The sequence below is a fragment of the Pollicipes pollicipes genome, unplaced genomic scaffold (assembly GCF_011947565.3).
Source record: "Pollicipes pollicipes isolate AB1234 unplaced genomic scaffold, Ppol_2.1 Scaffold_6686;HRSCAF=7923_pilon_pilon_pilon, whole genome shotgun sequence".
Classification (NCBI taxonomy): domain Eukaryota; kingdom Metazoa; phylum Arthropoda; class Thecostraca; order Pollicipedomorpha; family Pollicipedidae; genus Pollicipes; species Pollicipes pollicipes.
The window spans coordinates 1,330,400-1,353,554 of record NW_023596921.1 but is presented as its reverse complement, the minus strand read 5'-3'; the positions used below and the strand labels follow the sequence as shown (position 1 = coordinate 1,353,554).

Below are 23,155 nucleotides of genomic sequence, written 5' to 3'. Positions count from 1 at the left end.
GTGTCGTCGTCCACTGACGAGTGCTGCCGAGCTGCCGCCGCGGCGTGCGGGGCGGGTCCGGCGGCTCCCAACGGTCCCGCGTGACGTACACATATTTATTAGTCGTTCCGCCGGCGTTGAGACAATGACTGGGCCGCGAAGCCGGCCAGCGCGCACGTCCCCCGATGCCAACACGAGCCCACGCGCGACAGACCTTGCAACCACACGGCGACGGCAGACACACTCCAGAGAACACGGCAGGTGTCCCACACGCCTACGGCTGGCCGTGGCGGACATGCGCCCATGCATTCTCTAACACAAGGACGACAGACAGGCTCCAAACAACATGGCCAGACAGTGACGGAGCCTAAACGGCGGGGCGTATCGTCCACGTTCCAGAAATAACGAACGCGACACGAAAACAGACATGAGCTAGACATTGCAGACACGAGGCGACGACAAGCACAGAAGACACCGGACGCGTCTACACGAGCAATACGCGCACACATCACAAATGAATCGTTCAGCGCACACACCACGTAAACAGCAGACAAATGCGCATCCGACCAACCTCCTTTCACAAGCAAGCGCACTCCCGGGTCCTGACTCAACCCACGCGTACCACGCACGCACGCACGCACGCACACACACACACAAACACACATACACGCGGAGCAGTCTAAACGCACCTTCCCCCAATTCTCACTCTCCTCCACCGCCCTCTCTCTCCGGCGGCCATCGCACCGAGACATAACGCAGGCGTCGGGGCCAGGGGCCGCGCGCGCCGGCCGGCCGCGGACAGACGACGCATCGACACAGGACCGGCGGGCCGACGGACGGGCCGCCGCCGGCCCGCCGTCGGCACGGGACCGCGCGGGCCGCCCGCCGGCCGGCCGGCCGACCGACCGGCACGGCCGCGGCGCGCGGCACTGTCTTTAGCACCTACGGACGCCTCGCGTGGCTAATGTGGAACCCTTGAACCGGTACGTACAAAGTTGGCTTAAGTAGATGGTGCTGCCCGGCCCGGCATGTAACGATAATAGTCATATGCTAATACAATATATGCATACGAATAAGCCAATAACAAATCAAAACAATAACCGACACTACGTTCCGCCCGCGCGGCCACAGCCGGCCGAATGAATGCGATACGATCCTCGCAGGAAGCATGATAATATTCGCTGATAAACGGGTAGGTATCTAAGGCGTGAAGCGGATCCTGCGTCTGGCGCGGGCCCCGGCGGCCGCCGAGCGCGGGGGTACGGGCGGCCTTCCCCGCTGGGGGCGGGGGCGGCGGCCAGACGCGGGCACGACAGGACAGCGACAGAGGGAGGCGACAGCGGCGGCGGCGGCGGCGGCGGCGGCGGCAACTGCGTCGGGACGGCCGGGCGTCGCGCGCGCGCACGCGCCCGCTCCCCGGCAACATTGGAATGAGGCGGCCGCGCCGCGCACTACGGCCACACAACACGTCAACCTGGCCGCCTGCCTGCCGGCCGGCCGGCCGGCCGGTCGGTCGGTCGGGAGCACCTCAGAACTGGTCCACCAGCAGGTCGCAGAGCACCTGCGACGTCTTGTCCTTGCTCGAGCGAATGGTCAGCCGGTACATCTGCCGGCGGCGCGCGGGCGTGCACGGTTAGGCCGCGTCGGTCGAGCACGCCGGCCGCACGCCGACCTGGGTATGCTGCCTGCGGCCTGACTGCGTCCGCGCCTGGCACGTGGGCTTTCACAGGCCGGAGGTGTTACTTCACTAGCACGCAGACGATGTGACACGAATGGGCTGTCCACTACATGTTGCACAAAGCGAATGCTCGATTGCGCAACCTGAGAGCAAGGTGCTATGTTGCCCACCCTATCCAGTTACGCGTACCACCCAGTTAAAACACCGCGATATCCCAGAACCATCCGCCGGCGGCCCGGCAGTTGTCACCCGTACAGGTCAGAAACCCGTCCGCCGTCCACCACCACCACTAACCACTACCAAGGAACGGTAGCTGCCGAAGTAACTCAGCAGCAGCGTCCACCAGACTCTAGCTGTTTGTGGAGCTCGAGCCGCAGCACCGGTGGAGGACTGACCTGGGCCTGTTTGTTGGGCTCGAGCCGCAGCAGCGAGCCGACCTGTACGCCGCGGCCGTGCAGAATGCCGGCGCACACGAAGTTTTCCGGGTTGGGGTCCACGCCCTCCAGCAGCTGCATGCCGAAGCCGGCCAGCCGGGTGCCCGTGCCGGCGTCCATCGGCAGCTTGGCCTTGAAGATCTTCTGCGCCTCCTGGTTGGGACTGCGAGGCGAGGGTGAGCGTCGCCGCGGCGCACGGGCCGCCCAGCGTCAGCCCGCCAGGGTGCGCGTCGACACCCAGCAGAGCGGGACGTTATAGCGCCGGCCGAATCCCCTCCCCAGCCGGATCAGCCTGCGTCTTTGGGCGTCACACCGGCCCAGCGACGAGTCGCTCACACATTCAGCAGGAAATGCAATACAAAGTCTCATGCAAATCTAATCAATCTGGACAGGTGCGTACATGCAAAACGGCGAAAGCTGGCTGACAAACGACACACATTTCTCGAAATTAACAAAGTAATGCAATGCTGAATATCACATCACATGTTCAGTACCCACAAACCACTCATCTCAGCACAGCTGTGCAGAGCAGCACCCTGACACATCCACACCAGTCGAAATGACAGCAAATTACATTTCTTGGGCCGTCAGCACACGCTTGGGCGACGCCGTTACCGGCCTACGTCCGAGAAGTGGCCACGCCAGGCCGGCAGCCTCGGCTCCGCACCGGCTCCAGCTCACCTGCTGAGGTTCTTCCAGCGCGCGAAGAACGCCTCCGAGTTCATCTCGGTCGGCTCGAAGAACTTGTTGGGCGTGACGGGCAGCTTGAGGTTGAGCTTCTGCTGTACACCGCTGTACATGAAGCTGACCGAGAGGTCGGGCATGCCTGAGGACGGCGGCGGAGGAGTCACCAGCCAGGAGCGAGCTTGAGCCACCGCTCCACGCGCTCTCCCACGACAATGCGCGAGGGCCGCAGGACCAGACGGGACCAGCCGATCGTGACAGGAAGCGAAAACACCAGGTGGCTGTTGAAAAGCCAATGTGCGTATCAAGCCCGTGGACTCTACGCTGTAACCCCGCCACTGCACATGCGAGATACGCATTTCTCTGCAGACGTCATTCACCGTCATGATGACGAGACTTAGCTCTCCGCGGCAGGATATCATACAGCTGCCAGGTGCGGATCAGCTGCACGGCAGACTCCACACCACAGCGGCCGACCAACACCCCGAGGTAGCGGCACCGCCCAACAGAGCCCTCCCGCCAAAACAGCGACCGGTCGTACCGACAAACTCCTCGATGAACTCGAAGTTGACCATCTGCTGAACCTGGGCGCCGCCTTCGATGCTGCCGTCCACCGGCTTGGCCTGCACCGTCAGACTCTTGGCCAGCCCGTCCGGCAGCGTGATGCTGGTGCTAAAGCCCTGCGGTGGCGGCGGGATCGGGTCATCGCCGGGTCACCGCCAGAAAACACGCTGACCGCGAGGTCGCCGGCAGACCACACACTGACCCCGAGGTCACCGCCAGACCACACACTGACCGCGAGATCACCGCCAGACCACACATTGGCCCCGAGGTCACCGTCACACCACACACTGGCCCCGAGGTCACCGCCAGACCACACATTGGCCCCGAGGTCACCATCACACCACACACTGGCCCCGAGGTCACCGTCAGGCCATTCACTGGCCCTAATGTCACCACCAGACCATACACTGGCCCCGAAGCCACCAATAGACCACACTACTGGCCCCGAGGTCACCATCACACCACACACTGGCCCCGAGGTCACCGTCAGGCCATTCACTGGCCCTAATGTCACCACCAGACCACACACTGGCCCCGAAGCCACCAACAGACCACACACTGGCCCCGAGGCCACCAACAGACCACACACTGGCCCCGGGGTCACCGCCAGACCACACACTGGCTCCGAGGTCACCGCCACACCACACACCGGCACCGAGGTCCCCGCCAGACCACACACTGGCCCCGAGGTCACCGCCAGACCACACTGGTCCCGAGGTCACCGCCAGACCACACACAGGCTCCGGCACGCCGGCGGTGGGATTGACGACTGACGGGGGTGGCGATCCCGGCCGACAGCCGTGCGTGAACAGAAGATTGCTCATATGTCGTTTTGGGTGGTGCACGAGTAACAAAAAATTACTGCGGACGTGTACATACGGCTCGTTGTCTATTGGTGCTATTTGGGGACCGCAATTCAATGGCTCGACAGCCATGGCCGCAGTCAATACCTTCGATAACGTAACAATGAATGGTAGCATATAAATGCCAAAAATAAAAATACTACAGCGTAATTTGCCTATACCGACAGACATTAAAACCACCAGCATCATCCAGAATTCCCCATCGCAGCGCCGCGCAGTATTACACGGACGCCAAGCCGAGCCCGTCGCGTTTCATCCAGCCCACCCTCTCCCCGTGACGCCGGCGAGCCGCCGCCAGCGCGGCCCCCAGGCTCGGGACTGACCATCAGCGCGATGGGCGTCTTGTTGCCGTAGAAGATGCCGACGCGGCCCAGGTTCAGCCTGTACTCGCTCTTGATGCCGATCTGCAGGATGTCGTTTTCGAACAACACGCCGTTGTTCTTGCAGATGAACCTGACCGGAGGGGTACCGTGTGAGATCGGTCTCATCAAAGAGAGGCTTCTGGGAAATTGCGCCTTTTGTTAAGTCTTCGTTTTTGTTTTTGTCACATTTTTGTTTCAGTGTCATAAAGACGTAAAAGCCTCAATTGGAAAAATCATTTCGCTGTCCATAACACATTCCAACTCCATTCAGGGTGAACATAAGTTGTCTTCCTCCTCTGGGAAAATGGCCACTGTTGGTGAATCCACGACCATCTCTTTGACACTGCTCTGGGCTCCCTTTCATTGTACCGCTGCCTTGCCGGGGCTCGGGGCGTACTTTTTGACGCTCTGCTGGTGGTCCTGCACGCTGCCGGCACCGTAGTCGTTGACGGGGCTGGCGCCGGCGGCGCCGTTGGTGGCGGGCGGGGCGGCCGGACCGCCACCGTAGGCCTCGCCCAGCACGTCCACCAGCAGGCCCGTGTTGGACTGGGGTGCGGGGGCGGCCGGTGCTGGCGCGCCGCCACCGCCGCCGCCCAGCAGCGACGGTACGTCCGCGCTGCCCAGACCCTGCAGCGCAGAGGGGGAGGGGGGTCAGGAGGCGGGCACCAGGCGGCTCCCGCCGGCCGACAGAGCAGCACGCGCTGGGAGTTCCGCCAAACGTGGTCACACAGCCGGGGAAACAGCGGCGCTCTTTCAGTGATGAAGGATGCAGATATACGAATTACGGCGATGACGACATATTTCTCGCGGCGATAAGACTATGCATCAGGCTACTATTTGGCCATCCAACTGTTTTGTTTCAGCACATGCGCAAAAGCAGGCGAATATTCATCGGACTGGTCGCTCCAACAGCAACGCACGGCCTCTTGGGACCGCGATTTCCGGGCCCTGTCCAGAGCACTGTGGCCGGGGCACTGAGCAGGCAGCACCATCGGCGCGAGGCCGACCCGGGCCGCACCTGAGGCCGCTCGCTGGCGTGTGGGTTGGCCGTCACGCCGCGCGGCGTCTTGCTGATGTCTGGGATGCGGCCGCTCTTCTTCTTCAGGATGGCCAGGATCGACGACTCGCGCTCCGGGAACGGCGGCATCTCCTCCAGCACCGTCGCCTGCCCGCGGAGCTGCCCGTCAGAGCTGCCCGACCGCCGAAACAGCGACGATGGCGGGTCGGCGACCGACAGCGCCCCCGTCTGAGGACGGGCTGCCGCCCCCACACAGCACGATCGTAACTGGAGGTACATCATTAACAATGGAACTGCTCCAGCTCCGTGGAGACGACGCATGAGTCTTCAAGGAAGCCCCGAGACCGGTATCTAGATTTGAGGGAATCGTGGATTAACATACGTCTCACAAACGGAGGAAATGTGCTGGAAAGACGCGTACGTACTGCAGCAATGGCGGTACTTACGTACCACAAACGGAGGGAACACGCGTATGTATCGCAGCAATGGCAGTACTTACGTATCACAAACGGAGGGAATGTGTTGGGAACACGCGTATGCACCGCAGCAACGGCAGTACTTACGTATCACAAACGGAGGGAATGTGTTGGAAACACGCGTACGCGCCGCAGCAATGGCGTTTGCTTGTCAATGTGTGCATCTTTGACAAAAAGTTCAAGGATATCATCAAAGAGGACATAGCCATCTACACTTAAATTTGCAAGTGGAAGTCACACAGATGATAATTGACGGCGGCGACTGACATCGAGCCTGTCTCACCCGCTTAGCAGGCTGTTCTGCGTCCACCAAAACACCAGCGCCAACAGCGAGCGAGCGGCCCGGACGAAAACAAGCCACCACATGCCCTCCTGCCCGCTCCCAGCAGCTCAGCATCTGGACTGGAGCGGAGGCCTCCTCCGACTGGCACCGCCTCCGCCGGTCGGCGCTGCCTCCTCCGGCTCTCACCAGCACGTCGGTGGTGGCGAGCACCGAGAGGCTGGGGTACTCCTCCGGCTCTCACCAGCACGTCGGTGGTGGCGAGCACCGAGAGGCTGGGGTACTCCTCTGGCTCTCACCAGCACGTCGGTGGTGGCGTGCCCGAGAGGCTGGGGGGTACTCCTCCTGCCTCCACCAGCACGTCAGTGGTGGCGTGCGCCGAGAGCGGGGTACTCCTCTGGCTCTCACCATCACGTCGGTGGTGACGTGCCACCGAGAGGCGGGGCTTTAACCCTCCGGCTCTCACCAGCACGTCAGTGGTGGCGAGCACGAGAGGCTTGGGTACTTCATCTGTCTCACCAGACACGTCGGTGGTGACGTGGCGCCGAAGAGGCTGGGGTACTCCTCCGGCTCTCACCAGCACGTCGGTGGTGGCGTGCACCGAGAGGCTGGGGTACTCCTCCGGCTCTCACCAGCACGTCGGTGGTGGCGAGCACCGAGAGGCTGGGGTACTCCTCTGGCTCTCACCAGCCCGTCGGTGGTGGCGTGCACCGAGAGGCTGGGGTACTCCTCCGGCTCTCACCAGCACGTCAGTGGCGGCGTGCGCCGAGAGGCTGGGGTACTCCTCCGGCTCTCACCAGCACGTCGGTGGTGGCGTGCACCGAGAGGCTGAGGTACTCGGAGGCGCGCTGCTGCAGCTCGGCGTCGGCAGAGCGCAGGTTGTTGTCCGAGTGCAGCACGTCCTGGATCTGACCCTTGATCTCCGGGAACAGGTTGATGTACTTGACGTAGGTGGAGAGCAGCAGCGCGCGGGTGGGCGCCGAGCACAGGTGGTACTGAGGGACGAGAGGCGCGCCGTGAGACAGGGCCACCGACCAGCAGACCGACAGATGACGACGCCCAATGGGGGCTTAGCACGCGCCTTGACTGTGGTCCTTGCCGCCCATTACGAAGCGATTGGACATGACCAGTCGATCAGGCGCAAATACTAGGCTCTCATATTGTGTTATAACACCAGTAAGACGCGATGAAATCTTAAGAATATCAGCTGAGGCGCACATCGTGCTGGAAAACATTGCAATATTGGGAGTGAATGCAAATTCCGACAGACAAACGCGGCCTTCCTCAGCACATCCAAGCCACAACAACAATCAGTCGAACGAGATCTCCGCGCTCAGGCCTCACCCATACCTCGCCAACAAATACGCCGCGCACGCCCGGCAGCGCCAGCGGAGGGGTGGTGGCGGCCTGCCGGCGCGCCGCCCCCGGGCCGGCCTCTCACCTTGGAGTGCAGCAGACTGAACTGCACGCCCGGGGCGGAGCGCGCGTCGCCGGCGATCAGGTTGCCGAACTCTCCGAGGATGTAGCCGCCCACTTTGACCATGTTCTCGTGGCAGGCGGGCGCCTGCAGCGCCTCGAACACCGTCTTGGCGGCGTAGCCCTGCACGTCCTCGCGGTTGACGACGATCTGGATGACGCGGTACCACACCTCCTCGCTGACGTAGTCGCCGGCGATGCGGATCAGGTTGAGGATCACGTCCACGTACCAGGTGTAGTCCATGGCGTACTTCTCGGCCAGGATGGCCACCTTCAGCACCTGAAGCGGCGAGGTCGGTTACGGGGCACGCTCGTACTCGACTACTGACTGTTCGAAGCCCATCGAGCGCGGCTCACTTCCCCCGCCAATGGCCGCGTCGAAGATCAAGCATCAAGCGCAGCCAGCTGGCGGCTCCTCGGACTCACGAGCCGGAGACCGGTGGCGCCGGGCCGCCCATACGTACCATCTCCTCGCGGATGGAGTAGTCGGCCGACTCCAGGATAGTTCAGCATCTCCTGGACGATCGTCTCCGCGTTGGTGCGGTCGCACATGGCGTACAGCAGGTCCACGGCACGTTGTCTGACCGACACGTCGCGCTCCGTCTGGGGTCACAGGTCACGTGAGGTCACCCGTGGTGCACGGTGGGCCATGATTTTAGGACATGGTCGAGTCCGGTAGCCCCGCTTTGGGCCATGCCGCAGCAGCCAGCACAGGAAGCGAGCAAGTGAGCGGCGGCAATGCCGTCCCCACTTCGACCCGTACCATACCCCGGCCACTGCCCTGACCTACCCCGCCCCGCCCCGGCCGCCAGCCCACCTTGAGCGCGTTGATAACTGTCTCCTGATGCTTCTTGACGGCCTCGTGCGAGAACTCGGAGGTGGCCAGCAGGCACATGGACTCGAGCGCCAGGTAGCGCAGGTTGGTCTCACGGTGCGTCAGGAACTGGCCCAGCTGGTTGCAGGCGCGCACCAGCAGCTGCGGCTCAGCTGGCGCAGGCAAAAGGGGCCGTGAGCGTTGCGTGCAAGGGTCGCGCCCACACCGCGCTGTCCCGGAGAGCCGGGAGCACAGCTCCAGCCGCCGCGGAGCAGGTGAAGGTACGCTGGACAACAACCTTGGCCGCGAACGACACGTATAAGCGCCGCACAAACTATACGTCCACGGCTGTACAACACGGCGAGTGCACGTACGTCCCGTACACCGCGGCGGAGCTGCAGTTCTGTGTCAACTGCCCGTAACTTTTAACCCCTTCACTTTAACGTTGATGTTACTGGTCATTTACTCCTATAGTGCTCTGACACTGTTTCCCGCAGCGCGCACAAAGTACCCCAGTGTCATGGACACGTGTCAGCATGTCCAACAGCGGCTAGCCGTAGCCAACCACGTTGCAGCTGATCCTTCACCGAGGCCATAACATCGGTCTGCGGCACCAGCGTCACCCACAGGAAGTACGACACACGGGAAGTGCCGTCGAAGCAGCCAGGCATGCCGCGTCATCGGCTCGGGGACGTTCAGCGGGTGGATTCTCCAGGCTACCTGCAGTACGTCCATTGCTGGTGTACATTCGCCCTATCCCACTCCCCATCTAGCCTGAGCACGAATTACCGAAGCAACATCAATGCGCGTAACCGGTGGACATGTCGAAGATACGGCACCGTACACTGGCTGTGCCAATGCAGACCATACGGCACTGTAATGGTCAAGCCCAGGAGTTCACCGGGAAAGTGTTGGCGATCCTTCCCCACCAGCCACCACGAACCGCAACAGCAATACGCAAGGAGTGTTGCTCATCAAACTCGGGCGTGAACAGCCGCCTGACAATTCAAAGCAATGCCGGCCGACAGTCGGAAGCGGAGGTCAAGTCCCACAGGAGAGCAGGTGTATCTTTAAAGCGACCCGGCGCGCTGGGCGTGCCCTTCTTATTTATATGTGTACAGTGCTGTGGCGTGTGCTTTGGATTCATTTAGGATCCTTACGTCATTGTAAGACTTCTTTTCACGTTGAACTTACCCCGTGTTTTGGTTTCAACACTATCAAGTGGCACACCAGCACAACATAACGGTACTTGCATCATGACAACGTTTTAGACACGTTAAGGCCGAAGCGAAGTCATAAAAGTGGCAATGTTTCGGGTTTTCGGGGTTTGATGGTTTCGAAAGTTTTCCGATCAGTGCAGCGCCGGACTCGGCGCTTGATGGTCAGTACGGAATCTCACGCAATTGTGGGGAGAACAGTGGGCTCAGGGATTCTTCTATAAGCCCTGGCACCTCCAGCGGGACAACGGGCTTATTTGCTCACGGCATACACGATCTGCGGAGACACCGCAGACACCAAACCTCCGACACAGCATCTCCAGGCGACTATGTGCGCCCTACGGAGAAGCCAACCGTCCCAGGGACCGGCCCTACGGCCCGACACGTGACAGAGCCCCGTCCGACTGCCTCGACACGTGACAGAGCCCCGTCCGACTGCCTCGACACGTGACAGAGCCCCGTCCGACTGCCTCGACACGTGACAGAGCCCCGTCCGACTGCCTCGGCACGTGACAGAGCCCCGTCCGACTGCCTCGACACGTGACAGAGCCCCGTCCGACAGACCCGTCCGACTGCCTCGGCACGTGACAGAGCCCCGTCCGACAGCCCCGTCTGATCCGCCGTCCGCGGTCGGGCCGCGCCGCCGGCCGCTGCACACTGCCGGCGCCGGTGACAGAAGCGGTGAGTGACTGCGCGCGCCACACAGAGCCCCCTGTCACGGGCCGGTACGGTGGCACGTACCACTCCGGCCGAGACGGCCGACCACGGCCAGACGGCCAGCCGAAGTCCGACCGGCTGCTGACGCCACCGCAGATACCGGTTATTTCAGACGGCAGCCTCCGTCGGACTTAATTGCGGCTATTCTCGGAGCGTGACCTTTGCCCGCGCCCCACCTGTCCGAAGTGGATGATGAGACTGATAGCCTCCATGAGCACGGCGTTCTTAGCGTTGGAGTGCTGCACCTTCTTCGACTTGGGCGGCTCCTGCGCCTTGTTCAGGATCGTCTCCAAGCACTCGTTTAGGCGGCCGCGCACGCCCGGGTCATCTGCAGATGGGCAGGGGCGTCGTCAGGGTACTGGGACACGAACACCGTCAGGGCACTGGGACACGGGACAGGGGCGCCGTCAGGGCACTGGGACACGGGACAGGGGCGCCGTCAGGGCACTGGGACACGGGGAAGGGGCGCCGTCAGGGCACCGCGACACGGGGAAGGGGCGCCGTCAGGGCACCGGGACACGGACGCCGTCAGGGCACTGGGACACGGGACAGGGACGCCGTCAGGGCACTGGGACACGGGACGGGGACGCCGTCAGGGCATCGGAACACCGGACAGGGGCGCCGTCAGCGCAACGGGACACGGGACAGGGGCGCCGTCAGGGCAACGGGACGCGAAGCAGAAGCGCCGGCCGCAATGACAGGGGGCACGGCGGACCCACCACGACCTGGCCAATGTTGATCGTTTCTGCTTAATCGAGGCCTTTCAATGTTTACATGGTAACAGACTGGCTCTGACTCAGACGGTGGATACGAACGGGCTCCGCCGGGCTGCTGCTCATTATCATATACAACGCAGTACTCGACGTGGCAGCTGGGTGATTGGACGTGTTTCGGCGCGGCTCAACAGTGCCGAGGTTTAGGTCACGTTCCCCGCCGTTAACAGTAGCCCACACAGGCAAGATCAAGACCGCGATCTCACTGTACCAGAAATCGCGAGACGACCCAAATGGTCGCTCTTAATAAAGCATGGCAGGACCTTGGCCTGGGAGGGCAGCAAATCCTTCACCCGACTCGTCAGACGGCCGCTGGTGATGATTTTGGATTTTCCGTCGCGCCGACTTCATGGGACATATAGCACCCATCCAAACAGTCGCCGACCGCCCGTACTAGCATGAGAACAAGCCGGCCTAAAATGACAATAGCTCATGGCTGCACAACGCAGCATACCAATGGGCTGTCGCAACTCGGCCAAACCCGATGGCGACACTCCCAACAGGGGACAGCTGTCCGACCAAAACCCAACAACCACCCCGAGCTAGCCCGCCAGCACGAGCCCCGCCTCGCCCACGGACCTGGTGGCGGGTAGTTCTGCAGCAGGCGCAGCAGCTTGACGGAGAGCCAGGGCGCCGGCACGAAGTAGTACGTGTAGTCCTGCAGGTCCTGGTAGCTGGAGGTGACGATGCGGCTGAGTCGCGACACGGCCAGGCTGACGCAGCCGCGGTACTCGTCGGCGCTGTGCCGCACCAGCGCCTCGATCAGGCTGACGGCGGCCGTTACCACGCCCATGTGCTGGTCGTTGAGCAGGTGGATGATGCGCGACGTCCACTCACCGCTGGGTATCACCTGCGGCGCGGCGGCGGCGTCACCAGGCCTGCTGTGTGCTGCGGTGCAACACACCGGCGTGCGCGTGACTGACTCGGCCAGGCCGCCCTGACAAGGACGCTGGGCACGGACGGTCCAGCGCAGATAGAGACTGGGGTTATGGCCGGCTGTACAGGTCGTGTGGTGGACGAGTTCAGCAGAACAAGGTCATCAAGTGGCACTTAGAATGACAACATGTTAACTGATGGTGAAACTTCTTCCCGGAGACGCCGAGGGGCGAGGGGCGGGGACAACAGAGGCTCGTGAGGCACAGGGCGCGCGGGGTCACAGGGCGCGCGGGGTCACAGGGCGCACGGAGGGCCAGCAGGGTGCGAGCAGGGGCCTAGAGCATTCAGCGACGATTTTTGGTGAGGATGTGCGGGGCCACACGAGGGGCCGAAGGCGCAACGACACCACATCTCTCCCCGGTCCTGTGGCTGCCCTCCAAAGCACGTGGCAGGCGGGGCAGAGGGCAGGAGAGTGGGGCGGGGGCGAGGTGGAGCGGAGCGCGGGGGCGTTGCAAGGCCCCACCTCAGGGCTGGTGCGGAAGAGCCGCAGTAGACACAGGGCCGCCGACTGCTTCACCACGTCAATGGCGTCGGCGGAGACGAGCAGGCGCGGGATCTCCTGGCCGAACGCCTCGGCCATGTCCTTGCTGCCGATGTTGGCGATACACTGCATCGCCAGGTTCACGTGCACGGGGTTCCTGGCGGGGGCGGCGGGGAAGGGTGCGTCACGCGAGGCGGAGCGGAGACCGCGGACGGGTCACTGTCAGCTCGCACACCGCCGCGACCCTCAGGACTCCAATTCAATGTACAGCAAGTCACACACATTACAAGTAGTAAACATCATCTACTTATGACCTTACTGTTACAGTGGGAAGTGAGCACCTGTATGCTTCAGCTTTCGTCTGGACGAAAACTTAAACGCAGGTAATGGGCTCATAGCAAAGCGTCTGGAAAAATTGGAACATTTGCTCTATCCAACAACAACATACTTTCCTTTACCTTTCTCTTAATTCTGTCAGGCTTTGATATCGCGTTTATGGCAAACCCCTACAGGCGCGAATTCAGGTCGCTTCTGGAATCGGTGAAGGCTACATGACTAGGGAACTTGCAGGAAATCGATACTGGTTGATTTTAAGAGGCAAGTGTGTTTGGTACACGTTAAATCGGAGTTCCAGCCTCGTCCAATATTTATGTGCCTAGTAGCATCCCTGTGACTTCATGCATCTCCTCTGCAACATTTAAAACTTGTTGGCATGTCCGGACCTCTACTGTAAACTAGAGGTGTCTTAAAGCTCCTATTGCATTACCATGTTTCAAGAAAGCAAATGGGTAATTCTATACATTAAAATATAGCCCACACATAATGAACAGGTCGGGTCAAACACTCAAGAATCGGAAAAAGTAAGCACACCAAGCTTCAGTGCAGCATCAATGTCCGGGGACATCACTGGATGTTCCAAACCTTCTTGAGAAGGCAAATAATTTTCCACTGCCACAGTGATAAATAATAATTGCACTGAGACAGTAATTACAAGACAGCAATTGCGCTGAGAGAGCAGACACCGGCACAGAAATGGCAGCACGCATGGCCGACAGCTGACGGCAGAAAACGTCAGCTCTCCGTAAATTACTTCCCGTTTTCGCCGCATGTCGAAAGAATCGAGCACCACTTCTTCCGCTGCAACCTTCGGCACACTTCAGACGCATAAACCAACCAAGACAATGGCTGTCAACAAAATACTTACTTGGAAGCCAGATCATTTTTGATATTTTGGATAATGAGCTTGATCAGATCAGAGTTTGTGTTGATAAGGACAGAGATGAAAAGATATCCCTGCAAAATGCACCTGTGTCAGTTATGAAATCAAGCATATATATATATATATATATAACATATATAGCACATCATTTAAATATATCACAGAAAGACACCATGCACATAACACCAGCAGGTACATTCACCAAATATAAACTTCATTTTATATCAGATGCCAATCACAGATGATCAAAGATAAAAAAGATCCTTGACAAAAAATGATCAAAGCTTAAGGTAAGAGTCCAAAGCAAAGAACACGCTTGATACTTACAATCTGCTTCTCCGTATATTTGTTTGAAGACAGCAGATTGACGGCTTCCATGTGGCCAAAATCAATGTCATGACCCAGGAGGAAAATGAACAGCAGCTTGCAAACATATTTTTTCTTCTGATAACCATCCAAGGTCTTGTCACCTTTAAACTTCCCACGAATATTGGCCAGTTCTTTGTTTATCCGTTTTATTTCAGCTTCTTTGCTCTTGCCTGAAAATGGAGCAGGCAATGCATTCCTTCACCCTTTACCACATTCCTTGCCAATATGTGTACTTGAGCTGCTATAATTCAAGGTGAACATAAACATAATATGAAGGACACTTGTGGTAAACGGCTAGCATCCCACAGCCACAAAAATTCTACAAGTAAGGGAAATTTAAAGAATAATCCTGATCTCTTAACTAATTTTGAAAATGACGGGTGACACACATTTAACATAGAACAGATAGTGTCATTAAGCTAGGCCTGGACCTTAACACACAATGAAAACGTGGGTGCTGAAATTGGATGAATTGATGAATAAATTGATGAACCATTGATGACTGCTCACAGTTGCGTATATCTGATATGAAGACGGCGAGTCCTCGCATTCCATCTCCACGCACGGCAGGGCATGATGGGACCTGAAGGAAAGACCAATGCGTTGTTGCATGCAGTCCAGATGACTGATACAAAAGCAAAACCCTGTATCCCAATCAATCACACAACCTGCAAATAATGTGTACAATGTTACATGCCCATAGTTCCAGTGTGCACAAAAGTACCAGCAGAATGGACCCTTGTAATGTTGGTCAGCATGCTAACAGATACACAAAGATCTGAATACCCACATGGGACACAAACTTTTAGTGATACCATCATCATGTGGGCAAAAGAGAGGAGAAAGGGAGCCAAACAGGAATCACATCATTCTCTCTCACTTTCAACATAAATCACATAGTTTTTTGCTCACTGCTTTCTTCTTTTACACCATGTTATGATACATGAATGCCAAAAAATTGTGTCCCAAATGCTTCTTCTCATCAATTCTTCATCTTCTAGTCTCCTGAGTGAAGTTGCACATCTAGGAAATTGAAGGTTGCTGGTTTGAATCCCTGCTGTACCTGCCCACCCCATCAAGGTGACATGTGGGCGATTTTACATTGCCTAAGTACATGAGTGCATGGTTTGGTCTCAATTACAAAAAAAGGTTAAAAGATCCAACACCTTTATATCTTGGAAATGATATTGTTAATCTGATTCAAAAAGTTTTTGTAAATTTGTGCATCCGGCACTGAACTGAGCTGGAACTGATCAGTGGTAACAAAATGGTGAACCCACCAGCCACCTATGTCCAGAGTATGCCAGCCTTCCTGAATAGTTATGAAAAACCAAGTGTGAGAATTATTTCTAATCCCTGAAATATCATGTATTATTGACAAACACCTGCTGAGGATAAGATACAACAACCAGTCAAAGCAAACATAGCATACTAAACCCTGAAACATGGACCACACTCATCCTTAGTTGAGTGTGTATAGTTATAAATGTGCAACAACTAAAAAAAAGACCCTGCACTTTTTCATAAGGTCCATAAAGAAATAATACTGAAATGCTATTACAAGCCACACATCTGTGGTACTGACACTTTTGTGTCACATGTTGCTGAGTAAGACAGAAACTTTGTCATGATATATGCACATTGGAAGCTTGAATGTTACAGGAAATATCAATGTGAATTGCACACAAGGAGTTATCTGCAGGTTTCACTTTGAGTAAAAATGGTGACATGCATGTACAACTCATGCCAGCATGTACAACTCAACTGGTTGTGATGGCAATAGCCTGACAACAACAAAATACAGATAGGAAAAGTGTGACTGGCCAGTGTGTACAACTTAACTGGTTGTCATGGCAATAGTCTGACAACAAATAAATACAGATAGAAAATGCATCATGTTAAATTCATGCTGATGATGCAAGCATGAAGCAAGCTGACATAGGCATGCTTACTTATTGGTCCTGAATCACATTGATTAATTCTCATTAATTCCAAGGCTGCTTTCCCTTGCAACACCAACCTGGTGTCAGGCTAATGCATGCTCAGTCCCTTTAAACATTATCCTAATGGATAAAACAGCACACCATAATTTAAGCTGCAAGTTAAATTGATCATACCTTCTTAGAAGTCATGATTTTGTTTAGCTTTCTCTTATTTGCTATATTGCCACAACAGCTATTGAGGGCAAATAATGAATCAATCATGCCAAGCATGAGCAATCCACATAAATAACAGACCGTAGAAAATGCCCTGTTTTATGTCTGCTAGCATGATAATTATCTGACCAAGTGAAAACAGCATGTATGCACATCAGGCAGTTGATACATTTTGGTAAGGGTTTCATTAATCTCTCAATTTGGAATACCTGCATAAATGCTATGCAACCCACACCAATTAACATTTTTTTGTTTGAGCTCTTTATATATATATATACTAAACCACATTCTTAACACATTTTTTCATACCCATATTTCTCTTGCCTTTTTATTGTGATCTTGATTGTGGTACTAATCTGATGACTTCTACAGTATTATTATGCCTGGTATGCGTACACAATCCAAAGGTTTCATTGTAGTGAAATTTGTATGCTCTAAGCAGAAAAAGAAACTCAGCTCTTCATACACCTAGGAATTTTGATGTGCTATCACACTGTGATCGGTGTTGACCTATTCAGGAACAAATAAACAGCATCATAGTGACCAGAAAAAGACCAATCACAAACTTCAGGCACATAAGTCATCCTTTTTGGACTATTCTTCTTTGGATGCCACAAAAGCACAGATAAATCAAGTTGTTTTATTTGTTAACACACAGCAAGACACATGTTCATGACACCCATTTCCCACCTAAGTCATGCAATGAAAGTTGTAACGTGACAGCAAAAAGACATACTGAAATAAAACCAGTCTAAAAAGATTGTGAACATTGAAATAGCACAAGCATCATACAAATTGTGTAGATATAATAACGTAATGATTTAAACATGCAGCTGTTTCACATACAAGTCGATGTTTCCAGATGGGGTAACAAGTGTAGATGGGCAATGCTCGACACAAAACGACTACATGCCCAATACGAAACTGCATCACACAAGATAAAAATGTGAAGACATATCACAGAGAACTCACTCAATTATCCCAAACTGGCATATCCAACCGTCTTACGTCTGGATAACGGCCGGCGACACGAAAGACAAATGCACACTCGCACTTGATGCTGGAAAGGGGGCGAGACAACCCCCATTTTTACGTTCTTTATAAAAGACCCAGGCCTGTACTCACCCCGAGAAAGTGCTCAGGAAAACCAAAAACAATTTCCAACACCCTGGAGATTAAATCTGAGCACACTTTTTATCACATAAACGTATGTTCCCGAAAACTATCAGGTGCGCCGAACGCCGCCATAACATCGGTGACGAACCGCGTCAATCGACGTCCACCCCCTTCTTAGCATCTATAAAGAACATAGATTATATTTACAACGACGCTATTAGAATACAAGTTTTGTTTCATTCCATCAATAAATCAGGCTTAAAAATATAATGTATACTGTTTCATATCAAAAGTTAAGTAATTTACTTGGATTTGAAGAAAAATTCGTAAAGAAACGGCTTATTCAGATTCGTTATTGCTAGGTGATCTCAAGATCTAAAGAGGGATGCGAATTCACCGTAGCCTGCGAATTTGACGGCAATTTCTGATGATGTCGCGTTTCTCATCTATGAACTTCGATCAAGAGCGTAGTTTCATATTCAGTTGAACGGTGGGGGAGGGGGTCTGTCCTCCCCACTCGAGCTCCTGCCCCCCCCCCCGAAACTTAGAGAAGAAAATGGACTAAATCCGTAGAGAAATCCGCTTCTTGTCGTACTTTGGGGCATGCTACGTCATTTTCACTGCTCAGCCCTTCACCTAACCCGTTTAACGAAACTACGCCCCGACTCTCATACACATCGGATCACATTTTGTGGCCATCGTAGTGCAACTTCCGCATAATTAAGGCATTAATTTGCCTATAGGTAAGACTACAAGTGGTAGCCTTATTCTCCGTAGCAAAACAGGAGAATGGAACAGAGAGATGCGTTGATATTTCAGCAACGTGCCTTCATCGAAACGATCAGTTTGCCTGTTAATACTGAAAGCCAAGGTCAGATCCGCTGAGCGCGAGCTGTATATCCACCAAAAAATGCCCGGATATGACCCCACAAATTCGGCGATTTATTCAGCGACTTATTCAGTGGCGGGTTCCTGATTTATCTCAAAACACGTCAGGTATACAAATGTGGCATGGGAACGTCGAAGATGATGTTTATTTCGCAATAATACGCAACCTTCAACTTCAAACGCAGGGTCAAAGGACAAGGAATTCTATATCACCAAAAATGACCGACAAATTTCAACTTTTAAGAATCAGAATATCATCAAGGGTAAGTCTAACGTCAGTTAAAAAATCCTCCATACTAAACATCACCTATACAAATCAAATTCATGCTCATATGACGGGAGTTCCACATCCCCAAGAAATTACCGACTGACCTTGAATTCTCAAGTACCGGAAAAATCCCAAGTGCATGAAGTAGCGTCTGTCAAGTTGTCCTGACCTCCTAAAGGGATTTTTCGAGGTCAGATTTGGCTGAAAAAAAATGGAACTTCATTTCAGCAGGAAATTGCCGATTTTTTTTTCTTCTCAAATTTACAACCATCAGAATATTTGCAGGCGCAATAACTAGCGTCCGTCAGAAAGTCCAAAACTCAAGGTCACATTTTCTTTTTTCTTCGCTTAGAAAGTCAACTTTCAGACTTAGAAGGCGGTTGTGTATATTCTGATACATGAAAATGTGAAATCGGCCGGTAATTTTTTGATAACAAGGAGTTCCCCATGACTAAAGCCTAGGTTGCAGCTTAAAGGGTGACCTTGAGGAATCGGAACTTTTTAACGGACACAAGTTCATGTCCTGGTGAATAACCTGGTGCTTGAAAGGCTGAAATTGGCCAATACGTTTTGGTGATATGGAATTCCCCGTTCTTTGAGCATGCACTCGACCCTGAAAATGACTTTGATAGGTCGGACATTTTTCATGGTACCTTGCACAGTTCCCTTTTGGTGAGCAATCTGATGTTTTAAAATTTGAAACCAGCCTGTACTTTTTGATGATATGGAGTTCTCTGGTTTTAAACTTGCTTTTGAACTTGAACGTTACATGGTTTTGTAGAATAACGGTCGTTTCGATGTTCCAGTACCATATCTGACCATCTGAGGTGTTTCTAGAGAAATCGGAACTCGTCACTGAATAAATCGTGCTATAAACCGCCGCCGCCATGGACATTCACGCGTTAAGCGACTGCATGAAATAAACCGCCGGCGCTCTCCACTCTACGATAGTTCAGTGGACTTAAAGTAAACGCTTCCTTCACCGATAGAACTCTGAAGCTTAGTCAAGATCTTTATCTGGCATCTACATAGATAATAGTGCGAATCTAGATTATAAATAGAAACGGGTTAACAATTTGATCAACATGGCCAAGCCTTGCTTGTCTGGAAATGTTCAACATTCAGCCACAATCAATAAGTGTTACGAAAGATGTAACGTAGCTTCGAACTTGCGCGCTTGCAAATCTTAGCAACAAAACACCAACGCCAAGCGTTGTAGTCTCCAAAGGCCTAGCAGCGCCGGCACCATGGCTTACACTAAGCCGTGACCAGCGGTTGGACGAACATGATGACACATCTGGAAGGAGTACCTTTGAAGGCTTTAGTATTGGGGCGTATTGGAAGGTTGTTGGGGCGTATATTTCACCGGTGCGATTTTTAGGTTGATTATAAGAACGAATTGGCCTTCATAGTACCGCGAAGCGGTGTTGAAGCGGTGATCTGTTGTTGAAACTGAGAGAGTAACGGAGGAATCCTAATTTGTTCGTGCTACTGTAGCCGTTAAAGGGCAGCCTGCCCAGAGGACAAGCTCAAAGTTGTAAAAAAGATACGCCCAGTGTAATCTTTGTATAACATGAATCAGTTTCGAGACAGGCGGGAGCCGTTATTTGGTAGCGGCCGATCTCGCGCGCGTGGTGCACACGAGATGCGAGGGAAAATGTGCGCGCGCGAATGTTTTCTGTTTTTGCTGCCTTCTGTTTGTTTTTAATGCATATTTCTTGCATGTTGGTAATTCTGGTAGCGTTTTGTATTGTTGTCTGGGAGATTTGGCATCGTTCAGCGATGTTTCAACTTATATACCCTACAACAGCCTGCTTTCGCCGCGATTCTGTCACATGTTATCGGATAATTAAACCATCAGGTCAATTATTGCCATCAAAATGCGTGACGAATTTCCCAGCGGCTACGTTTAGACGAACCCATGAAGTATGCCGACCTCCACCTCGACGCGAAAGTTCAATGAAGCTGCTATGAAAACCTGACGATCGACGCCATGCGAATAAACCAATAGCGGTTATCGTCCGACGGTGATCAGCAAAACAACACTAGGCGCTTCGTCCAAGCGTATGGCGAATGCTCCGTTGCAACCTGAAGCTCACTTTGCGGCTACCTGTCGGAGTTACCGTACAAGCCTATAATAGCCGCGTACATCAGCTGACATTTTCTATTTTCGAAGCCATACGCGTCCAACAACGTCTAAGGTTGCATAACATCGACCCTACGTCTGGTTCCGGAGCCCGGTTTCGACCATCGAGACCCCAAAAATGATAGTGATACTTGACGACAGTATCCCCCGCCGAGATGGGGCGAGGAAACGTGTTGGGGCGGGGGTGTAGCTTCCTACGCAGTTAGAGCAGGCTCCCTGAATTTGAGAGAAAAGCGGGTCAAATCCGGGAAGAAGCCTGTTTTGTTAGTGTATTTCACCGACATATTTAGTCATTTTTCTCGTGCAGCGCCTCAAACCTGCCTGGAGACAGCTTGGTGGCCGTCCCAAGCGACGGATTCGCCACCACAGTATCTCACTCCTAGCCCACAGCATCGCTCCGAAATGGAAAGCGTCAAAGTGGAAAGCGATTCAAGGGACAGGCGGATCAAAATGGCTGCAAGGTGATTAACAGCCTGCACCAAAAACGTGGCGGCACATAATGTTCAAGGATTTCGATCGCACTTAAGACAAGCTGAGAACTGACTCGCGTTCTCGCACGGCACATCGTACAAATCCAACATGCTGCACAAAATAAGTGAATTTCTACAGAGCTGTGACTTCGGATTTAAGGGAAGTATTCTACATTTGTATGGAGTTTTGAATTGAAATAGCACCGTAAAAATCATTCGGTGCAGTTCACAGCCTTGCACTTAAGACCTAAACAGCTCGAGTTTTTGAGCTACCCGCCCGCGAAAATAGTGTATTTAAAAGCCACCTTGGCATTCGTGAAGTCAAAATAACGTAATTCAAATCCTTTCATTCCATAAGCCATGCGGTGATCAAGGCCAATACAAATATAATTGTCGAGTCGTTCATATCTGGAGTTCGTGAGCACAATTTCCAGATATAACGATTGTCTCTAGATCAGTGTTGTGCAAAGTACGATGACATAATCATTGCTTTATTGAGGGCCATATTAACTAAATCTCGAGAGATTTAGGGATCCTGTGTTGTTTACAGCGGCCTTTTCCACTTAACAACATTCCAATAGTTAGTGAGTCCTTATATAATACAAATATACAATAAGTTAGTAAGTCATCCAAATAGAAAGTAAGCTCATTTCAGCATATCTGATGCGTGCTTCAATATCTTCACACGTGAAATACCCCCTTTAAGAATTGTTATGGTCTAGCCCATAAATCTGAAGCCAGCATTTTTGCAGAACAAATCCACAACATTTGAATGTATTGTTCAAAATGGCAAAGTGCCAGACTGTATTTCATTGACCAAACAAGACAAGAGAGTACCGAGCAAACTGATAACAAGTTTCGCTTTGCCCGCAAAAAAGGAAGGGTCTCCTAACTGTTCGATAGATCAAGAATTAGAAATGCGAACCCATGTGTGTCCAAGGACGTCAATCCTTTGACAGAATTAACTAGTAAAATAAATTACATTGAATGCTTTGGAGCCCGCGCGCTCGCAATCTTAGAACAAAGAACGCCGATGGATCGCAGTAGCAGTTTCCATCAACCGGAGAGGCGTTGGCCGCTGCAAATAACATCAGGCGTCGGACGCCGGGCGCGCGAGAACGACCGTTGTGAAATGATCCCTTCGAAAGTGTTTCAAAATGAATTCGTGTCGTTCAAAAACTAAATTGGAACATTTATTTCAGTTGTGAAATTTGGGGGTGAACTCTGAATAGTCACAACATGAAAAATATAGATTTTCCCCTTACTGTTCCGTTCTCACCACCAGTTTTCAATAAGTTTTCGCCCAGACTGCCTTCTAAATATACTAATTGATGTGCTAAAGCATTCAAAGGCGTTATTTCACACGTATAATCGCTTTCGTCTGCCTGTTGACCACCGCCTAGTGTTAGCCAAAGGCCGACGCTGTGCGACACCTGGAGACTGCGACGCAGAGCGTCATGGTTTTGTTTCTAAGGCTTGCGGACGCGTATGTTCATCACGATCCATTCTGAATGCAAATTTGAATGATCTGAAACGGTATTCAATTTTGAATGACCGTTCTGAATGCTCTGAACTACTATTTAATGGCAAGTGATCACACTTAATGATCTGAAATCTTAGTCAATTCTGAGCGACGGTGGAACATTCCAAGGCGAATGTCGCTCGACGATGTCAGTGTATAACTTTTATCCTATTTCGGTCCGCAATCTACATTCACGGAGTCGTCAGTACCTATCTCTGTAGAACACGTTTAAACTGAATGAGAAAAGGG

The 23,155-nt window shown here is 53.4% G+C and overlaps 1 protein-coding gene across 1 annotated transcript; it reads right to left on the bottom strand.

Annotated features, from left to right (window-relative positions):
• Positions 1 to 81: 81 nt before the first annotated feature.
• On the bottom strand, positions 82 to 21,495 carry LOC119107256 (AP-2 complex subunit alpha-like). The gene is given in 21 exon segments (XM_037230675.1): positions 82 to 1,585; positions 2,053 to 2,254; positions 2,773 to 2,917; positions 3,317 to 3,455; positions 4,526 to 4,655; positions 4,962 to 5,191; positions 5,583 to 5,729; positions 7,136 to 7,333; positions 7,780 to 8,094; positions 8,279 to 8,314; positions 8,316 to 8,417; positions 8,632 to 8,790; positions 10,406 to 10,417; positions 10,739 to 10,890; positions 11,915 to 12,185; positions 12,735 to 12,909; positions 13,957 to 14,045; positions 14,299 to 14,510; positions 14,851 to 14,923; positions 17,622 to 17,686; positions 21,459 to 21,495. Coding segments are annotated over 21 exon segments (2,967 nt in total). The 3' UTR covers positions 82 to 1,507.
• Positions 21,496 to 23,155: the final 1,660 nt, after the last annotated feature.